The sequence below is a fragment of the Ipomoea triloba genome, chromosome 10 (assembly GCF_003576645.1).
Source record: "Ipomoea triloba cultivar NCNSP0323 chromosome 10, ASM357664v1".
Classification (NCBI taxonomy): domain Eukaryota; kingdom Viridiplantae; phylum Streptophyta; class Magnoliopsida; order Solanales; family Convolvulaceae; genus Ipomoea; species Ipomoea triloba.
Window position 1 is genome coordinate 10,563,631 of NC_044925.1, and position 21,385 is coordinate 10,585,015.

General features: G+C 36.9%; 1 protein-coding gene across 1 annotated transcript; it reads left to right on the forward strand.

Annotated features, from left to right (window-relative positions):
- The first annotated feature begins 258 nt into the window (after nucleotides 1-258).
- LOC116032899 (protein OS-9 homolog) lies at nucleotides 259-6,329 on the forward strand. The gene is made up of 8 exons (XM_031275638.1): nucleotides 259-460; nucleotides 1,334-1,410; nucleotides 1,603-1,806; nucleotides 1,972-2,043; nucleotides 2,344-2,459; nucleotides 2,626-2,692; nucleotides 2,767-2,873; nucleotides 5,936-6,329. The coding sequence occupies exons 1-8, from the start codon at nucleotides 370-372 to the stop codon at nucleotides 6,102-6,104; spliced, it is 903 nt and encodes a 300-aa protein (XP_031131498.1). The 5' UTR covers nucleotides 259-369; the 3' UTR covers nucleotides 6,105-6,329.
- Nucleotides 6,330-21,385: the final 15,056 nt, after the last annotated feature.

Sequence of the window (21,385 nt, forward strand, 5' to 3'; positions counted from 1 at the left end):
AAAAATTAGTTAAAAATGATAGGTCCAATACAGGTCTTACTTTTTTTTTTTTTTTTGGAAAGGTTTATTAACTCTTTTTAATACGGTAGATTTACAACATTTTAAAAATTTAGAACATGTTTGTTCATTTTTACTTTTTAATTTGTAAAATAAAATGTTCTGTTCGATGTGGCACCTTTTCATTCGCTTAGACAGGTATGAAAGTTACACGTCACACTATAAATAACAAATTTTCTTATGCAATCGTCACTTCTACAACGGTGCTGTGAGATCCTCTGGTTCGCGAACCACCAACAGTCTTGTCGACTTCTCCTGCATCTTCTTCTACTGCGCTAGGGTTTACATTCTGCAATTAGGAGACACATAAAGATGAATTCCGCTTGGAGTTGTGTCTTGCTTTTGTCCTCCACACTCTTCTACGGCGTTGTTTTCGCCGATCAGATCTTCTCTGCTCATACAGGTTCCAAAATTTAATCTTGCAAACATTCTGTAATCTTTTGCTAATATATAGATATTTGTTTCGAAGAAAAGAAGAATTTTTGAACTCCACTCATATTTTTGTTTTCGCTAAATTCCTGTCCATTGCTAGAGAAATACTATTATACATATTCAATTGTGTATTTGTATAAATAATAAGGTATTGCATTCATCAATATGCATGAAATGTGTGTTATCCATGCAAGTACATTAGCACCTGGGAGTATTTGTGATGCAAGTACATTAGCACCTGAAGGCTGTGGAGCTAACAATGGAATTTAAGATAGAGTTGATGTTGGTAGGATGACAAGAACTAGGGGTGCTTACTGTTAACATCAAGGTTTGGCCCTAGCTGCCTGATGGCTTATGAAGATTTCACTTTAAAAGTCGTTTCCTATTTAGTTTTTTATCACTATAATAGAAGTGGTTTTGAAAGGATGAAGAATGCTTTTTCTCTATATTTTCAATGCTTTAAATGAGGTAATTGCCTGATCCTAATGACTTAGACAAGCTAGACTAAAGGAATGTTTGGTGCTTGGAAATTGCTAACTGTTTATAAACAATGAAATGCTAGGTAGAATTTGGAAAATTTGATGGTTTTATGCTTGAAGCCTTGAAACATTGGCATTACTGCACTAGCTCAAACACCAAATATATTTTACTCATCTATTACTGCATTAGCTCAAACACCAAATATATTTTACTCATCTATTTATCAGTTGCATTGTGCAAGCCATTGTTTTGGCTAACTTTCAGGTGTTATGTCTATGTTTCCCATTTTGATCAAATCTGGATATTTCATATTAAGTTACCTTGGATGGCCCAGATTTTATGATTTTCTGACCTTTAATGTCAGGAGGTACTCTTGGTCGAAGCTCTAAAGAACCTAAATACAAAATTGAATTTCATCCAGAAGACTCACCTTTTCTCCCTGTAAGTTCTACCAACTTGAATGTAGTAGATGCCATTTTTGTCCTCTCAAAATTCTGATCTTTTAGATTATGGAGAAGTACAACCTTCCCATGACAGCATTTTTTTAAGAAAACTATATTACTGTGTCTTTTTAACTGATCTGGTTATATGATGCATTAATGGATGGGTGAGTCTGAACATTTTGTTATACAGGATGATGATCAGGAAGCTGTTGTTATGCCAAATAAAAAAGGAGAGAAGTTTCTGTGTTTTCTACCCAAAGTGCATAATTCAAAAAGCAGTAAACTATTCAGTCATCAGAATACAAGCAACTTGATCTTGGAGACTGAGAAACACATTAAACTAAAGACACCTGATGAGCTACTAGAAGTGCTCAAGGATATATGTCTTATCAGGGTTAGTATATTTAGAACGTCCCTCCTATCCCATAAGTGGGAAAAAGAGGAATTTTATCAAAAATGAAAAGGAATACCTTGATAGATGAACCAAGTTGTGAATTTAAAGGTATTTTCTCTGCAATTATGCATCTATTTTATAACTTACATTGTCAAATTCTCCCAGCAAGAGGGATGGTGGTCATATGAATTTTGTTACCAGAAGAAGTTGCGACAAATTCATTTGGAGGATGAGAAGGTATCTCTTCTTTTGCCTCTGAATGGTTCCCAAAGTAATAATTACATTTGTTCTTGAAATGGTTTTCCCAGCATTTCATCAGCAGAATTTCACACTTTACTAGCATGTGGTATAATGTAGAACTACTGCTTAAGTTTCTAATGTGCTTAGTGCCATAGCATTTCTGTTTGGAACCCCTTTTAGTGTTGTATTCTAGTTTTCTTCTTGGTGATTTGCACTCTTATTGAATCCTATTTGCTGCTTTTTGTTGTATTTATAACTAAATCCAAATCTGAGTTTCTTTGATACTGAATTCTATAGGTGGTTCAAGAATTTGTCTTGGGTTACTATGACAGTGAGGCTACAGCTGCTTCTAATGAGAACCGGTCTGATATTTCTACATTAAAAGATCCTCGCTCAAAAGATGCCTCACAAAGGTATGTATACAACAATAATGGGTGAACCAGGAGCTCGGTAAAAAAATTTATTTAGCGTATACATAGACCCTTAACATGAAGTTTAATCTGAGGAACAGATTGCAACTGGTCTCAAGTATTTTCTTTGCCCCCAGGAATTATTTTTACTGATTAATTATGTATGCAGATATCACGCTCATCATTATATAAATGGAACTACCTGTGATTTAACAAACCAGCCACGAGAAACAGAGGTATAAAGTTGATTTTCACATTGGTTTCTTATAAAAGTAGTATAGGTCAATATTTATAACAGTTTTGCCTTCAGGTGCGATTTGTCTGCTCAGAGCCAAGAGCTATGATAAGTTCCATCACTGAGTTGTCCACCTGCAAGTATGCTCTCACGGTTCAATGCCCAACACTCTGCAAGCATCCGTATGCATCTCTTTCTTATTCTCAGTATCATGCATGCTACCACAGTTACACCTGTTCATATTGATTTACCTTTGATTAATGATATCCATTTGTTTTGTTATGATAGCAATAATATATGCCATAGATAACTTAGCCAGTTCTGGTTTGATTAATGATATCTGTTTGTTTTGTTTGGTTCAAAGGCCTAAACAAATAAGACATCTTTCTTTTGGGTGTGGATATAGAGGGGGTATGTGCATGGAGTTAAGTAGGGATGTCAATCGAGGCAGCCCATTTGGTTTCAGGCTATTCAGACATCTTTCTATGTTTGGGCTTGAATTGCAAGGACTGCAGCTAGTAGCACTGGTTTGAAGGTTGAAACCCAACCAGGCTTACTGGTTTAAACCAGAGCCAGTTCTAAGTCTGCTCTGACCCACTTTAGGGGACTGGACATGGTCAAAGCCTATGTAAACTGGTCAGACCTGAGGAATTACAAGGACTGCTGCTAGTGGCAATGATTTTCATGGTTTTAAAAATCGCTAGGCACTGCCCTATATAAAAAACAATACTATTTTAGAAAATAATAGCACTAATGGAGGAAGACAGGAAGTCAGGAACATAAAGCATCAATAATAAATTAATTATTAAAATATACAATTCCGAGGACAACTATCAAGCTGCCAGCCATTAAAATACTAGGGTTTTTAAATTTTTAACTGTAAAAGGCTAAAAACCAAGAGGAAATTAGCAAAGCTATACATGTCTGCTGCCACCTGGAATCTTGGGCGAGAACTGCAAGATTGAGATTTGAGAATCAACAACAGCAAAGTCCATCGGTGAATGGTGTAGTTGTGTGGCTTGCAGAGTCGAGCATGATTGAACAGTGAATCAGCAGTGGTGTCTCAGGCTCTCAACTGCTGTGATTGTGCGGCGATGGTGGTGTGCTGTTGCAATTGAATGGCTGTTTGCTGGGATGAAGGACAGGCTGTGCTGTGATTCTTCAATTCCGACCGTGATCTGTGGACTGCTGCAAAGGTGAATCTGAGCGAAACAAACCTAAAATAAAAATTGGCCGAGTAGGACGGTTACACCTAGTAGTCAGCTTAGTTAGCTGACTACCTAAAATGGTGAGTTTTGCCTAATTTGGTTCTGCCTAGGGACGCGTAGGCCAAGTTTTACAACACTGATGATTTGAAACCCAACCAGGCTGACTGGTTTAAACCAGAGCAGTTCTAAGTCTGATCTGATCCCCTTTAGGGGACCAGACAATGTCAAAGCCTATGTAAACTGGCCAAACCTGGGAAATTGAGCAGAACTGGTTTCCCGCTAACTTGAAAATTCATTGATCACCATGATAGTATCTAAACCTTGATCTTCACCAATCAAGTTATTTTACTTCATTCTATCCCATTTGTTTATGTTGAGTTCAGAGAAGGAAAGGAGCATATTTTTATTTACAAGTCTGATCTTATCTCCTTTAGGGGACTGGACATTGTCAAAGCATATGTAAACTGGCCAAGCCTAGGAAATTGGGCAGAACTGGTTTCCAGCTAACTCTTGAACTCATTCACACCATGATAGTATCTAAACCTTGACCTTCACCAATCAAGTTTTCTTCATTCTATCCCATTTGTTTGTGTTGAATTCAGAGAAGAAAGGAGCACTTTTTATTTCATGTATAAAACTAGAGGACGTGTGCATGCAAACACATATATATATACTAGTAGCAAAAGATATCTAAGGTTTCCAACTTAGGGAAAGCCTATAACCCTTCATATTTCTACAAATGCTTGTCAGTTGAATTTCCTCGCGCATTTTTCAACAGTTTGAGATGTGAAACAGGGAAATGGAATGTAGTTAAATCATAATGTGGAAATTTTGATTCAAAGTTACATCCGACACCAAATGCTGGAGATCATCATTGTTATGCTCACCACCTTTATCATGGTCTTTGACCTTGATCTTTATGTAATCATCTGATGATATGAAGACTTCTCTTCCTTTTCTCCATGAACCAATTCGCAGGGGACTAGGAGAGACCAAGTTTTGGAGTCCTCATCTATGTTGTGAATTTGTGAAATATTGTACACGTTTTGGCTGTGTTTGAATGTGATCTGCTGCGAGCTAGGTGAACCTTTTGCTAGTGATGATGTAGTAAAAGAAACACACACAGCTAATGACAAAGGAGAACATATCTGAGCTTTTACACAAGGAATCTCCATCACCTGTAGCTATGTACTGTAACCAAACCGGTAGAACTGCTTACCAAGTTACCAGTAGCCGCTTGGTCTTTGTGTGGCTTAGGTTATAAGAACACTGGCTTTAAGTAGATTCTATGATCACTTGAGATGTCATGTAGTTAATATAAATGCTGATTAAGAGAAGTTCATAAAATTTTGGCTATTCCAACATTCTTCTCCATTCTGAATTTAATGCATTTCTTTAGCCCCACCTCAGAAAGGTTCTTTCATGCAAATTGTGTGAATATGGAGTACAGAATTAATATAGTACGCTAAGAAACATCAGTTAATAATATTATTTTTTCTGGCACTATACTTTTTCTCCATTCTGAATTTATTGCATTTCTCTGACCCCACCTCAGGAAAGTTCTTCCTTGCAAATTATGTGAATATGGAGTATACAATTAGTTGATGTCGCAGAATGCGCTAGGCACTAGTGGGGTGCCCCTAGAGCGCCTAGGCGGTCAAGTAATCCGAGTATATCATCTTCACTTTTCCCACTCAGGACTAGGAGTTCTTAAACTGTTATAATTCCCAAACTAGTCAACTGCATATGTTAGGTGGTTAGTTGCCTAGTTAAGCGCCGACTCGGCCGAGTTAGGCGCCTAGTCGGCCGACTAAGCCGCCTAGGCCGATTTTTACAACATTGAATTTATTAGTATAGTATTCTAAAAAACATCATTTGATAATAGTATTTTTGCTGGCACTATACTAATGCTATTTTTATGCTATTCTTAGACCCTCTGGATATTATGAATTGGTCTTTAACTCTTTATGTACATTTTCTTGCAATACACAACATTTCTCCAGTTTCCCTGACAGTCTATTTTATTTTCATGGCAGACTCTTTCAGGAAGAAAGGCCAGTGTGGCATACCATTAACTGCAACGTGCTTCCTAAAGATTACAAAGAAATGAAGGTGCAGCAAGAAAATTTTGGAGGAGAAAAAATTAGGATGGTAACAGAGCTCGAGTATCCCCCTACTTTTGATTCGGAGGAATATGCAACATGAAAAGTTTTTAGCATGCTCTGCTCTGGAAAGAATCTTTCACTAATCAATGCCAATCTTTTTAGTTCAAATTTGCTCTAAATTTTGTTATTTTCTCCATCCATAACCTTTTCCTCTTCCCTTACATGTATAGAGTGTAGGGAACAGTATGAAAGACAACCAAATTCACTAATCTATTCTACTTGTCAATTTATGGTTGTGAAGATCGTCCTCATATTATGGTGCATATAATCTCTTAGTCCCTGCACATTATGTTTGGTACAACAAAAGATGTTCGTCGTGTCAATATGAATATCCACAGCAATTTCCATGAATAATTGTTGTTTTGGTATTTCAATATTCATTATGATTATGAAGTCAGTAGCCATAGGTCCTTGAAGTAAATACCCATTTTTATAATATATATATATATATATATATATATATATATATATATATATATATTCTCTTCAGAGCAAGAAGTATTTATTTTTATTTATTGGAAAAAGGTTTAAATTAACAATTGAATTGAATTATACATGAAAATGAAATTGGGTCATTCAACTTAAAAAAATAAATAAATATAATTCACATCTTGAACAAGTCATTGGGTTAAAAGTGACGAGTTGTTGAGACGACGATTCTTAGTAGACCTTAATGTTGGTATTAACAGTTAAGTGGTACCTTTGTCTAAGAACCTTAATGTTGTTGATATGGATTAAATCCTCCTGTATTCATACATATAACCATACTAGTTTTTTCTACGCGCGAAGACTTGTGCCCAATATTTAAACCCAATTAGTAAATAATTTTGAAATAAATATAATGCATTTTTTTTTTAGTTAGCGAAATTTCATAGATATTCGAGTAAAATTTTTGTTGTGTATGTATTTGAAATTAATACAAGAAATTCAAATTCATTGTGATGAATATATTCCACTGTGATTTTAAGGGTACTCAACGTTGTATTACAATATTTTTGTCTTTGAAAATGAATAAAATTTGTTTAAATATAGTCTTCTTTTTTTCTTTTTTTCTTTTTGAGAAAGAATATAGTCTTCTTCTAATTAGAGATATATCCCTTATAAATTCATATTCATATTCATATACGGATATACATAATACTTGATTTCAACTATCTCAATTCAACAACTTCCACAGATTGATATCCAAAAATCTTGTCTCAATTCAATTGCAAATGCATTATGTTGCTGCTCATTTATAATATTAATATTTTTAAATAATAGTGTGTTTATATATTAATATATATATTAATATTATTGAAGTAAGAATTATAGAAATGATAAATTATTAAATATAACTATGGTAATATTTAATTAAAATATAAATGAATTCAAACTTACCATTGAAGAATGTAAGAAAACATATTGTGTATGCATGTGCATGGTAATTATAATGTGGAGAGATAACAGAAATTATAACGGTAGGGATATTTCTGTCCAAAAAATTATGTAGTACAACTTTTATAGCATAAGTTACAACAAAAATTAACGGAAAAAACGGACATAAACCAGGGGTATAACTTGGATTGAGACTTATTATGTTTTTAGATATGTAAAGTATGAAGTAAAATGCAGGAATTTAGGCCAAATCATCTCCTTTATTAATTAATCTTCAGTCCTCTAAAGAGCAAAGAGAGCTAGGCCTTTGTAGTGTCTTTAGAGAGAAGAAGAGAAAGGCAAAAGTCCCTTCACCTGATGGGTTAGTGCCTCTTTATAGGCCCATCCCTATACAATACACCGAACATATGTATAACGTATTTAGGGTCGTATACCCGGGTATATTCCCTATCAACTAGCCCCCCAGTCCGAGCCCTGATGTCGAGTCAACAAGGAAGGGGTCGGGTTGGAAGACTGGCCTTACGGTCCGCGACTCACACTAGTTGCCTCGTTAAAAACCTTGGGCTAAGAAAAAACCCAGTGGGAAAAAATCCTAGCCAAGGAAAAAAGAGCACAACTTTGAGCGCCAACGAGGAAGAGTTCAAGCTAGGGAAACTGATCGTATAGTCTGCGACCTGTGCTGGTTGCCTCGTTAAAAACCTTAACTAAGAAAAAACCCAGCGGGAAAAAATCTTAGCTTAAGGAAAAAAGAGCACAACCTTAAGTACAGTCTTTTGGACTATAAGGGTCGTCCGAACTCTACCGATCTTAGGGATCGGATTTTACCAATCAAGGGATTCGAGTTGCCCGGGGCGGAATGCCGACCTGGCGGGCTGAATTGCCTACCTCGTAGAGTTTAATGTCGGGATATGAACTCGGAGTCACCGTGCCGATGGTGGCAATGCCGCCGACCAGATCAGACTTAAAGCGCCGGTGGTGGTAATGCCGACCTAACCGAGCTTTACTGCCTACAATGTAGGACTTATGCCGAGATATTGTGTCGGGCTTATCGTGTGAATGCCAACCTAATCGGGCCAGTGGTGGTAGTGCCGACCTAACCGAACTTAGCACACAACGAATCTATATACATGGTTGTGTACAATTTACAAAGCAAAGTAAACGAGGGTAATTCTTCCTCGTTGGTGCAAAGAGTGTAGTTTTTTCCGACTTTTCGGTCGTAGCGTTTTTTTCAACCGCCGTCGTAATAGATTGGTTCGAGGACCAAGCGGGCACCTTACTCCCGTTGCGTTTTTTCCGACCGCCGTCATAGCGTTTTTCCCGACCGCCGTCGTGATTCATTATACCGAGATCTGACATCGGGATTACAATGTCGGTGGTGGATAGACCAACCTAACCGGACTTATTTACATTTAATTGCTAGTACATTTTTCTAAGGTACAAAACTATAGCTATACAATTTTTACAATGTGATATTACACAAAAATAAAATAAAATAAAATTATAGGCTACAAAAGTTTTGCTCTAGGCATTTTCCACTATTTTGCTCAAAGCTGCCAGCTTTTGAGAGGTCCAACGAGATCACCACCACTATTGACCCATCCAAATCCATGCAATCCAAGTGTCCACTACCGAACTTGCAGCCATGCCCACCGCCTGTATCCACCACTAACATGAATGTCGCCCATATCCACCAACCAAAGAAGACTGCCAAGGAATACCCACAGCAGGTGGCGGTGACGGAGAGAGAGGGAGGGGACGATGGTGGTGGCGGCGAAGCAGCTTCCTCCGGCGAACATCGTGGATGGCGATGGTGGTCGGGCGAAGCTTAGCAGACCAACCGCCCATCCTCATTTCTTCTTTTTGCTTTTATGTTTTTCCCAAGCCACTTCCAGCTTTAGCTTTCATTTTCTTCTTCAAATTGGTTGCCACTTACACTCCCAATACTCCAGCCCACCTTCAGTTCTTGAATTATATTCCTTTTGCATGCAATCCAAGTGGCAAGCCAAATCTCATTGCTTTTGCTTTCTGGTGTATACGCCTCCCAGAGACGCGCATTGGCTGTCAAACATATTGGAGCAGAGAGAGGATGACGGTGGAGGTTGTTGTAGTTCGCCGTGGCTAAGAGACGTGGGGTCTCCGCTTCATGGTAGCAGCGGGGTAGTACGTTCAGGGATGGTTGTGGATGCGGTGATCGACAGTCGAGCATCATCAGTTTGCTTATAGTTGCGGATTTGAGTTAAAAATTAGCCTGCCTGCATCAGTTTTGGCGGATCCAGCACTCGCCAACGATTTGAAGGTGAATAGTCACCGAGGTCGTGGCAGTGGAGGATTGCAACTGTGGCAGCGCCAAGATGCGGCAACGGCTAGGCTCCCAGCGGTGGCGTTGATGGTGAGCTTTCTTGGATCGGAAAAGGGGTTTTTTTTTGTCCCTAAAGTCACCGTTTTCGCTGCTACTCCTTGTATGCACTCCAGCCATTTTAGGTTCTTTCCTATCTCTCTGCATGCATCCAGAATTTGTTGTTAGTGCTTCTACAGTGAGGGATGCCATGAGAATCGCGTGGTTGTCCGGGTATTAGGGCTAAGATCCCATCGGAGACAAAAGATTGATCTCTGATAAGCTGGTTCATGGGAACAATATCTTCTGTTGAGCTCGAGAAAATGCGAATCGGAAACGGGGCCTTTTGTTGCGGACTTCCCACAGATGGCGCCATTTGATAAGGATTAATTTCTTAGCCCAAGGTTTTTAACGAGGCAACTAACGTGAGTCGCGAACGGTAAGGGCAGTCTTCCAGCCCGACCCTTCCCTTGTTTGACTCGACGTCAGGGCTCGGACTGGGGGGCTAGTTGATAGGGAATATACTCCGGGGATACGGCCCTATGAGTACTATACGTATGGCGGGCGTATTTTACTATAAAAGGGACTTGGGCCCTTGTTGTTGGGGACTTTTTTCCTCTCTCCACTCTCTCTCTCTAAAGAAGACTCCAAGGCCATTCTCCCTACTCTCTCTACATTACTGAAGAATAAGGAATAAAGAGTGGATTTTGGCCTAAATTCTTCCCTGGATTTCATACTTTACATACACTTGTAGTACACTGGGATACTTTGAGGAATTAATCCTAATCAGTTGTTACCAACGGTTAAGTGGTACCTTAATTCGGCCCAAATGGTGGTTAATAAAGACTTCTCAAATCCGTTTATAGTTATTCGTTTGCTAGAAATGGAATTATAGCTTTAAGATGTCAGAGCCTGACTTAAACAGCAACCAGTAAAGCTAAGGCAAATCAAGTCTGTTGATAGCCAGTTATTTGCCAAAAATTGTAGAGCTTTTGGGCTCACTTTGTTCAACTATGGTGTTTTTTCTTTTGTATGTTCTTTCTCTTGATGTCTTTCGAGGCCCATGTGCCATTTGCGTATCGGCTTCGGCTAGCGTGCTATTTGTTTTAATTTTCTTTGCTGACTCACTTGTGTTTTGGGACAGATTATGTTGTGTGCATTCTATGGTGGCGGGCCCAAGGGGTGATCTAATCATTATTCCATTAAAAATAAATGATTTTTTTAATATTATCAAATAATGTATATTCAGTACACAAATAATATGTTTTAAGTATATTATTAAAAATGTATATTGCATTCATGGTCCACAAAACTATGTGGACCATGGTCCACACAATAATTTGCCAGGGTGACCGCAGTTAAGTTCCTATTTCAAATTGTTGGTTTTCCATTTCAAAATATTATAAATTGGAATCGGAATTTTTTAGGAAGGTTTCGAACTGGCGGTTCCAGTTTGAACCTGTAAAATTCTTTTAATCTTTTTAAAATAGTCCAAATTCAATCATGTTTTCGTTATGAAATTTTTTTAAAAAAATAGTTACATCAAATATTTACATTTTAAAGTTAAATTAGAAAAATAAAAAAATAACCAAAATATATTGTTTTATGATATGTGGTTTGTTGAACTAGGTTTTAATTCAAATAATTGAAAAATAGATAAACTACTTTAATATAATTGCAAAAATAAATGTAATAAGATATTTTAAATTTAACAGATTATCAAATTAAATTAGAAACATTTATAAATTATTAAGGGCCTAGAACCATACTTTTGAATTTTAAGTTTATGCAATATAAAAACCTTAAATATGAAATTGAAAGCATGCGGCAAAGCCTGTGGCCAAGGCTTTTATAAATGCTTTTTTTTTTTTTTTTTTTTTTTTTAGGTTTGGAAACGGCCTGATGTTATAGAAGCAGAATCATCCATATGACTTTAGGTCCGACTCGATTTTTACAGTAAATGGTTCGATTCGAATCAAATCGTAGTTATGCCTATGTGGGTTTATGTGCCTTTTTACCTTTTAAATAAGCTCTTAACGTCGGTACTAGTAGTAAAGTAATAACCTAGCCTAGTCCTAACAGCCACAGGTAAAGGCTCATTTCCAGAAACTCCAGGTCTCGCGGCTATTTCTTCATAGTTTCCTGCAAATGTAGTTGGTAAAAGCCTAGAAAATGGTGTCGCTCTATAGCAAACACGCTATTCTAGAAATAGGAAGAATGTCGGTGTAGAATAAAACTTGTAAGAATATTGGACAGGGTGGTATGATTGAATTCATAAGGCTCCAAGGCAGAATTTTTAATTACTTATAGTTGGAAATCGGTAAGAAAAAGCATAAAGTCTGTTGATAGTTGCCCACTTGTTAAAAATGGGGTTGACATATGTATTAAGGATTGTGAGGGTGCATTTGCTTGATTTTTCTGTTGCAGCTTGGTGGGTTGCTTTATCTTGATTATTCACTACCTTGCTATAGTTTGGTTTGGTCCATTTGGCATGCTTTGGAGGCTTTCTTGTTGCTGATGATTGGTTGTGGATTGGAAATGGCCGATTTGGCATCGTGGTTGGTTGGCTCTCTATTAGATATTGTCGTGGCCTTATTTATTTTTATATATTTAGTTTATAAAGTCTCTATGTGATAGGTTTGACATGAAGGATATGGGGAAAACCGATGTGATACTTGGAGTAAAAGTCATAAAAGGAGAAAATGGCTACAAGTTATCACAAAGTCACTACACAGAGAAGTTATCAAAGAAATTTGATAGCTTAGCTTCGAGGTGACCCCGACTCAAACTTCATATGATCCTAGTGTAAAACTATCAAAAAACTATAGAGACAGGAGTGTCTAAGGAAGAGTATGCGAAAATAATCGAATGTTTGATGTTTTTAATGAACTATAACATACTTAATATTGCTCTTGCAGTGAATAGACTCAGTCAGTACACACATAACCCAAGTGAAGCTCACTGGCATGCACTAAGACGAGTGTTGCGCCACCTAAGATGCGCGATTGACTAGGGGTTTCACTATGTTGGATTTCCTGCAATCCTAGAGGGGTATTGCGATGCAAATTGGGTCAATGACAATGATGATGTCAGCTCCACTAGTGGTTACATGTTCACTATGTGTGGAGCAACAAGATCATGGAAATCCACCAAGCAATCATGTATAGCTAGATCGACAATGGAGGCAAAATTTATAGCTCTTGATCTAGCTAGGCAAGAAGCCGAGTGACTGAGAAACCTACTGGCCTGGCAGACGTGCCATTGTGGGGGTGTAAAACACCATCTGTGCCCATACATTGTGATTCACAAACTCCTATATGTGTGGCAAAGAATAGTGTCTATAATGGAAAGAGAAGGCACATAAGAGTCAGACATGAGTCTTTAAGGCAGTTGATTGTGAATGGGGTACTCACATTAAAATATGTGAAGTTTGAGACGAATATTGCAGATCTTCTCACAAAAGGTCTAAATAGAAAGGCCATCCTTAACACATCAAGGGAGATGAGTTTAAAATCCGTAAGATAAGGAGTTCATAATGGATACCACATTCGTGGTCAAACAAAATCATGAAAAGACTTACATACCCATATGAAACTGAACATGAGATGTTCTTAAATAAGTGTTCTACACAGAGGTAGACCTCAAGGTCAAAGAGTTTGACTTCCGTAGAACCTGCATATTAAGGGCTAATGTGTGCACCTGAGTTAAAAACTACACACTTCTTGATGAGTTCACGATATAATTCACTCTTGAGAAGAAAGTTACTCAAGTCACTACGTGTCAGTTCAAGTTTAATACTAGCATTAATGTCAGCTCTTGTGTTTTACTCACACATCATTCGTTCCTGCACCTTTTTTAATGTGAGGGGGATTGTTGGATACGACATTCAAAATGGTGTAGTTTCTTAATAGATCTTGTCCCACATTGCTTTCCAAGGAGAAATTTTCCCCCCTTTTAAGTACCAACCCTTTTGGAAGCTTGAAATATTATGTAGGGAAAGAAAGGAGGAATCCCACGCACGCACTGCCCCCGCTCGAGGTTCACACACATGCGAGGTGTGTTGTGGCACCTTTTAAAGAATTATTTTTTGCAGCCAGAATAATTTCTTTAATTTTCATAGCCTATTGATCGCGTCTATTATGCTATATGAGCGTTTGATTGTGGCTGGGATTATAAGGACAGTTATGTTGAAGACTGTATATACCCGTTTCCCCTGTGCTCTCAAAATACACCTCAAAATCCTTCCCTTCTTCCTCTCTTCTCTCACGTCCAAGCATAGTGAGTCAGGTTCTACCTGCGTATTAATTGTGTCGGTTAATCGCAATAGGCTTATGTTACCAGTCGGAAGCATACCGAGCTTTAAAGACCACACAGTATTTGAAAATTGCTTTTATAGTAGTGTTGAGTGCTGAGTGCACGACACAAATTTCCTTATTCTTTCTCTCTTTGGTCCGTTCCAGCCTATATCAACGTAGTTCTACTACAAAATTTTTTCTTGCTTTATTCCCCAACAACTTTATGTTGATTATTCACTATGTTGCTATAGTTTGGTTTGGTCCATTTGGCATGCTTTGGGGACTTTCTTGTTGCTGATGATTGGTTGTGGATTGAAATGGTCGATTTGTCGTCGTGGTTGGTTGGATCTCTATTAGATATCTTCGTGGCCTAATTTATTTTTATATATTGTTTATTTTCATTTGGCAGGATAGTTGTTAGTTTAGTTTCATTCTATTAAGACTCTATGTATTTGAGTTACACTAGGACTATTAATTCTAGTCTACTTGATACTCCTCTTGTATATATATCCTTATTCACTTCTATTGTAATCATTAAACTCTATTAAATACAAACATTACATTCTCATCTGCTATCAGTTAGCCTAGGTTTCCTTCCTAATGGCTGACGGATCTGTTAATTTTTCAGTACGGACCGTCTTAGATGCAGTTATTTCTTCCTCGGTTTCTTTCGCCGTTTCTTTTCTTTCCATTGCGTATCACTTCATTAGCATCAAATTAACGAATAAAAACTTTTTGTTTTGGAGGGCTCAGGTTATACCGTTTCTTCGAGGGCATGATCTCATGGGGTTTGTTGATAGAACTAACCCTTGTCCATCTGTTCTTCTTCTTACCAGCGATAACAATATAGCTCCTCAACCTAATCCATTATACGCCACATGGGTGAGACAGGATCAAGCCGTTCTTAGCATGCTGATCTCTTCGTTCTCATTGGAGGTCATGCATCACGCCCTTGGTCGCAAAACGTCTTAGGCAGTGTGGCTATCCGTCGAGCGTTCCCTAGTGTCGTCCTCACGTTCTCGAGTTTTACATCTCCTAGGGAAGCTTCACGGTCTTAGCCAAGGTGACTCCTCCATTGCGGATTACATTGCCCGAGCACAGGTGATCGTTGAAGACCTCGCTCTCGCCGGCCGACCGGTTTCTTTGGATGAGCAAAATCTCTACGTCTTCAAGGGTCTTCGGCCAGAGTATGTTCCATTAACAGCGTCATTGGCTATTCGAGGGCAACCTGCAACTTTCCAGGAGCTTGCCGATCTACTAGGGGCTCATGAATGGGTTGCCGGCGTCGGTTATGGTGGTGCAATCCCGGCGCCGCCTGCGTTTGCGACTCAACGTGGTGGACAACAGCAGGGTCGTCGTTCCTGGCGTGGTGGACGGCAGCACAGTGGTTCTCAATCTTGGTCTGGTGAGGGCGGTGTTGGTGTGCAGCGTGGTGGTAGACAGCGTGGTGGCCGAATGCGAGGCCGTGTTGGTCACAATTTAGGCTAGTAGCCGCGATGTCAGCTATGCAGTATATTTGGTCACAGTGCACCCTCCTGCTATTCCTACGTTTCACGTCCTCAAGCCAACTTAACCTATCCGAAAGGTACCCCTAATATTCAATCTAATTCTCATTTGTGGATTCCTGACACTAGAGCTACAAACCATGCTACTCCAGATATTGCTGCCTTGTCCACATCCGAGGAGTACACTGGTGATGATACATTGCGGGTTGGTGATGGTAAGGGTTTGCATATTAGTCGTGTAGAACATGTATCTTTTATTACCCCATCTAGATTCTTTAAAATGTATGATATTCTACATGTTCCCAATTTGTCCTCGTCTTTGTTATTTGTGCAGAAATTCGCTACAAAAAATAGTGTCTTTTTATAGTTTCACCCTTCTTTCTTTGTTGTGAATGATATCAACACCAAGGCGATTCTTCTACGAGGCAGTAGTTTAGGAGGATTATACACGTTACCTGTTTCGCAGTCTAGTCCTCAAGCTTAGCTCTTTTACAAGGCGATTCTTCTACGAGGGGATTCTTTTTTTAGTTTCACCCTTCTTTCTTTGTCGTGCTTCCTCATTAGTGTGGCATGATCACTTGGATTATCCTCATCAGAAAGTTTTGAGTCGTATTCTTCCTTTTTGTTCTGTTATTAGCTCGAATAGTAATAATCGTTGTACTTGTCGTTTGTGTTCAGCGTGTTAGTTGGGTAAATCTGCACATTTCCCATTACCACGTGTTGATTTTGTTAGTTCGAATATTCTCGATTTAATATATACTGATATTTAGGGACCAGCTCCTGTGATGTCTTCTACTAGTTATCGCTACTATGTTCTTTTTGTTGATGACCATTCTCGTTACACTTGGTTCTTCCCTAAGAAATTAAAATATGATTTGTATGCTATATTTGACCAATTTCGTGCTTTAGTTGAGCGTTCGCTCAATCGTAAAATTAAAGCTATACAGTCTGATCTAGGAGCTAGATTCAAGAAGTCACGTTCCTTGTTTGTTCAGCTAGGGATTAATCATAGGCAGTCCTGTGCCTATACACATGAACAAGATGGTCAAGTTGAACGAAAACACAAACATGTTGTTAGGACAGGTCTTACACTCATGGCTCGTGCGTCTGTTCCCTCTTGTTTCTAGGATTATGCTTTTGAAACTGCTGTTTACTTGATTAATAAAATGGTCTTCTAGTGTCTTACACAATTCTAGTCGTCATCGTGTGCTGCATAAGTCTCCTGCATCCTATTCTTTCCTACGTGTGTTTGGGTGTTTGTGTTACCCTCACTTGCGTCCCTATAATCGTCATAGAATGTCTTACAAGTCTTCTCTATGTGTCTTTTTTTGTTACCCAGAGTCTTTTAGGGGGTATAGATGCATGGATTTACATACTAACAAAATATATGTTTGCAGACATATGAAGTTTGATGAGCAGGTGTTTCCTTTTGAGCGTAATACTGTGCCATGGTGTCTTTCTAATGAGTTGCGTCCTTGGGCTAAGTCTGTTCTTCATGTGCCACATGCCACCACCGCTGCACCAGAGATGCCCGAACCATCTGAGGCTGTTACCGCCACTGTTGTTCCCACACGTCAAAGAAGACGGCCACGAGGACGGTCCACTAGGCCGACGGTTCGTACTCCTGCCATGGCTACTAGAAGTCAGTCTGTGGTGCCTCTCACTGCTCTGTCTGCTCAGGTCTGTCCTTCTGAACCCACGTGCTACACTCAAGCGGTCAAATTTCCTCAATGGCGTGAGGCAATGGACCAGGAATTCAATGCTCTTATACACAACCACACTTGGGTTCTTGTTCCTCCACGTCCATGTATGAATATAATTGGCTAATGGGTTTTTCGTACGAACAGAAAGCTGATGGTTTGATAGAGAGGCATAAAGCATAGTTAGTCGGTTAGTGGCTAAAGGGTTTAATCAGGTACCTGGTCAGGACTTTTTTGATACATTCAGCCCAGTTGTTAAACCAACCACTGTCAGGTTGCTTTTGAGTTTGGTTGTCTCTTCTGGTTGGGTTATAAGACAGCTTGATATTCATAATACTTTCTTGAATGGTAACTTGATTGAAACTGTTTAGATGCGACAATTTGCCTGGTCGTACTGATGTTCAATTACCTGATCATGTGTGTCTGTTAAAAAGATCTTTATATGTTTTAAAACAAGCCCCTAGGTCTTGGTTTACTCGTTTGCATACATTCTTACTTTCCGTGGGGTTCATAGCATCCAAAACATATGTGTCATTATTCTATTTTTCTCAAGATTCTGCTTGTGTATACCTACTAGTTTATGTTGATGATATACTTGTGATGGCGAATGATCCTAAGCTTGTGACTAGTCCTGTGATACCCGGTATTTTTAATTAGTATTATTTATTATTTTTAACATGCATATAAATAAAATTTATTATTATATAATTTATAATTATATTAACTTATTATTATACTTATGAGACCCAAAATTATTTGAGACTAGTCAACTAATCTACTATTATTTTATTCTTAAACTTAATATAATAACTAATTCCTAATTATATATATATATGATACATATGTATATATACTAATATATAGAGTACGTATGTACATATCTACTATACTAATAAGAGCCAAAGAGAGTTAGGCCTAAAATGGGTAGAAAAAATGACGGTCAAATTATTTAATCAAATGGATGGTTCAGATGAATTATTTAATCAAATAGATGGTTAAGATAATTCAGATTAATATTATTAATAGAGATTACCTAATTTAACCTTACTTTTATGATTATCCGTTAAGTTTTCCGTAAAATATTCTCTTCTCCGTTAATATTTCGTTAACTTTTAACTTACCCATTAATTTCTATAAGAAAGGTCTTAGGTTCGAACCTCATCTCAATCAAATTTGACATAATTAAGTTTCTCACTCTATTTTACTCTTACTAAATTAAATAAATTATTAGCTACAACAAAAAATGATACATATGTATTTCTTTAATTTAGAATTATGTGTCTACAATACCTTTCTTTGAAAAAAATATTCATTATCAAAAAATTAAATTAAATAAGATAAATAATTTCATTAGTTATATTGTCTTTATTTTCTCTCATCCAAAGATTCTTTACATTCAAATTTATCAATTGATATTCATTACATTGTCCATTATCTTATTTTTACAATATCTTGTAATTAAATATCAAAGTTATAGTACAAAATAATGTTATATATTTATTTACCAAGTATTTTATTAATACTATGAAAAAAAATTTAAAATAACCCAACAAATTGAAGCGGAATCACTCTATTTTACTCTTATTGAATTAAATAAATTAGTAGTTACACCAAAAAATGATACATATGTATTTCTTTAATACCATGAAAAAAATAAAAAAGAATAGTTTGAAACCAATCATATTAACTACTCGGGGGATTTGTTGACAATGAATGTACTCAAATAACCCATTACTCATCAAATTGAAGCGATAAACTACATTTTAATATCTTTGAAATACATAATATTTTAAATTTTCAAAATTTTATTAATTTATTTAATCTTTTTTCCTAAACTAGGGATTTCTTTATCCACAATAACTCATTCAACAATAATGATTAAACCAAATAAACCCCAAGCAGAACACTTAAAGGAAAGTTCATAGCTCTTATATCATAATCTGATTGCATGACGTTGTCATCTATGCTACCAACAATAACCGAATTGCAAATAACACACTACCAACAAAAAGGAAGAGAACAAATAGTCAAGATGAAGACAATGACAATGTTACTCAAAAGAGAATTAAGAACACTTAGAAAAATTCAAATTAAAAGTAAGTATTTATTTAGACTATCATTTTTAGACCAAATATTTAGACTATCAATTTTACAAGGTTGCAAACATTTATTTTAGTAATAATTATAATGAATTTTCTATATTATCTTGGATTCATATACTTTGAGTTAGATATTTAAATAAAAAAATACGACATTCAATTACCCATATATAAACTTCTCCTATATAATCTTGCATCGATATACTTTCAAATATTTATTTAAATATAAACATTGGGCATTAACCCATTCGCGCAATGCGCGTATAAAACTAGTGTTAATATATATGCTTAAGTTTAATAATTACTAATTCCTAAATTCTTTAATTATTTTCTATATAAAAATATGGGTTGTATGCTAATACGTATATATGCTTAAGGATAAGAAAAACAAACCTAGATACCTTATACTTTGTTTCTCAATTCCCTAGTCAGCAGCTGACGCTGCCATTCTTCTTTATCATCAGCCGAATCCATCTTTTTGTTCCCAATCGTCATCTTTGGCCAACACGATCAATTCTCACTTCTTCTTCTCAATTCGGTTCGTAAGTCTATTTAGTTTTGTTTGGGGTAAATTCTCTGTGATTATATGCTTATCTATATTTCCTTTATTTATGTGAATGCTCGGTTAGAAGGAGGGTTTGCAGAGGAGCGATCGTAGGATTCAGTTCAAGGGTTTTGTGGGTTTTACGAATCCAACTAAGTGTTTATGTCCATCAAAAACTTACTTTCACGCTGTAAACATATGTATTCTTCCTTGTTTATGTGTATGGATGCTATATTATTAATTTATTGTGCTTGAAAAGGAAAAAAAATTACTCAATTCTGTTGTTGTCTGGAAAATTTCGTGTTAAGATGTGCTACCGATTTTCCTCAGAAAATTCTGCAATCCTGATCATGAATTCTGAAATTTTTGTCAATTTCAGCTTATTGTGTGTCTTGTTAATTGTTGAGCCATTGAGAAATTCTTATTTGGATCATGTGAATATATATATATATTGGTTTCAAGTGTGTTAATGGGAGTCACATAGTTATGTTGAGAAACACACCTAGTTGTATATGAAGTTCAATGGGGTGTTATTAGTACTCTATGTTTTGTTGGCTATTGTGCTTATGGTTGCATTTTGAAAACTTACTGTTTTGGAGTGTTATATGAGTAAGATTATTATTATTGTTATTATTATTATTATTTTATAAAGATGAAGGATAAAAGGTTTGGTTGGGTTGTGATGCCCTTAATGAATTATAAGATATGTAGTATCCTGTTATGAAATTCTGGATACTTGGGTTAATACCCAGTTGGTTGTGTAACGAGAAGTAGAAACATATCCTGTCTCCATACGATATTTGGTTATGTTATTATGAGGAGTGGTTAGCTGAGTCTACCACTAGGGAATTTACCTTGTTGAGTAGTAGTCATTAGAAACGTATCATCACTACTAGGACTAGTTACTACCCATTGGATTTGGAAACCCATTGGGGGTGTGCACACTTAAGGTATTAGTTCTATTACACTTAAATGAGATTTTTGTGTAGTGTTCAGTAGAGTGAGTATTGTTCACTAGGGCTTATTAATTAAGACCCTGCCCATTATTTGAGATTAAATGGGATTCTTGCGTAGTGTTCAGTAGAGTTATTACTGTCTACTAGGGCTTAATAATTCAGACCATGCCCATTGTTTGGTATTCTTCCATACTTTCTATAAAAATGCTAAGGAAATGTATTACTTGTGAAAATGATTATGTTTCTCTTAAGTTTGTGTTGAGGAAATCTTTAAGAATATTGTGATGGGAAGTAAATGGTTATATTGAAGTTGAGTCCTATAAAGCTTTATGGCTAATTAATTTGGAAGTGTGGCTATATATTGTATTAAATTTGTTTTACAGGGTGGAGTAAACCTTACTTAGCAAGGTTTTGCTAATTCCATTGTTTTGTGTCTCTTTTATTTGTGGTTCACAGGTGATTGATTAGATGGCCTGCTGAGAGCGCGCTTATAGTAGATTTCGTAGTTTT

Bases quoted from the DNA above. Each gene is read 5' to 3' on its own strand.
- LOC116032899 (XM_031275638.1), top strand. From the start codon at position 370: ATGAATTCCGCTTGGAGTTGTGTCTTGCTTTTGTCCTCCACACTCTTC. The intron at 461-1,333 runs GTTCCAAAATTT...CTTTAATGTCAG, and splicing joins GATCTTCTCTGCTCATACAG to GAGGTACTCTTGGTCGAAGC. The intron at 2,874-5,935 runs GTATGCATCTCT...TTTTCATGGCAG, and splicing joins CCAACACTCTGCAAGCATCC to ACTCTTTCAGGAAGAAAGGC.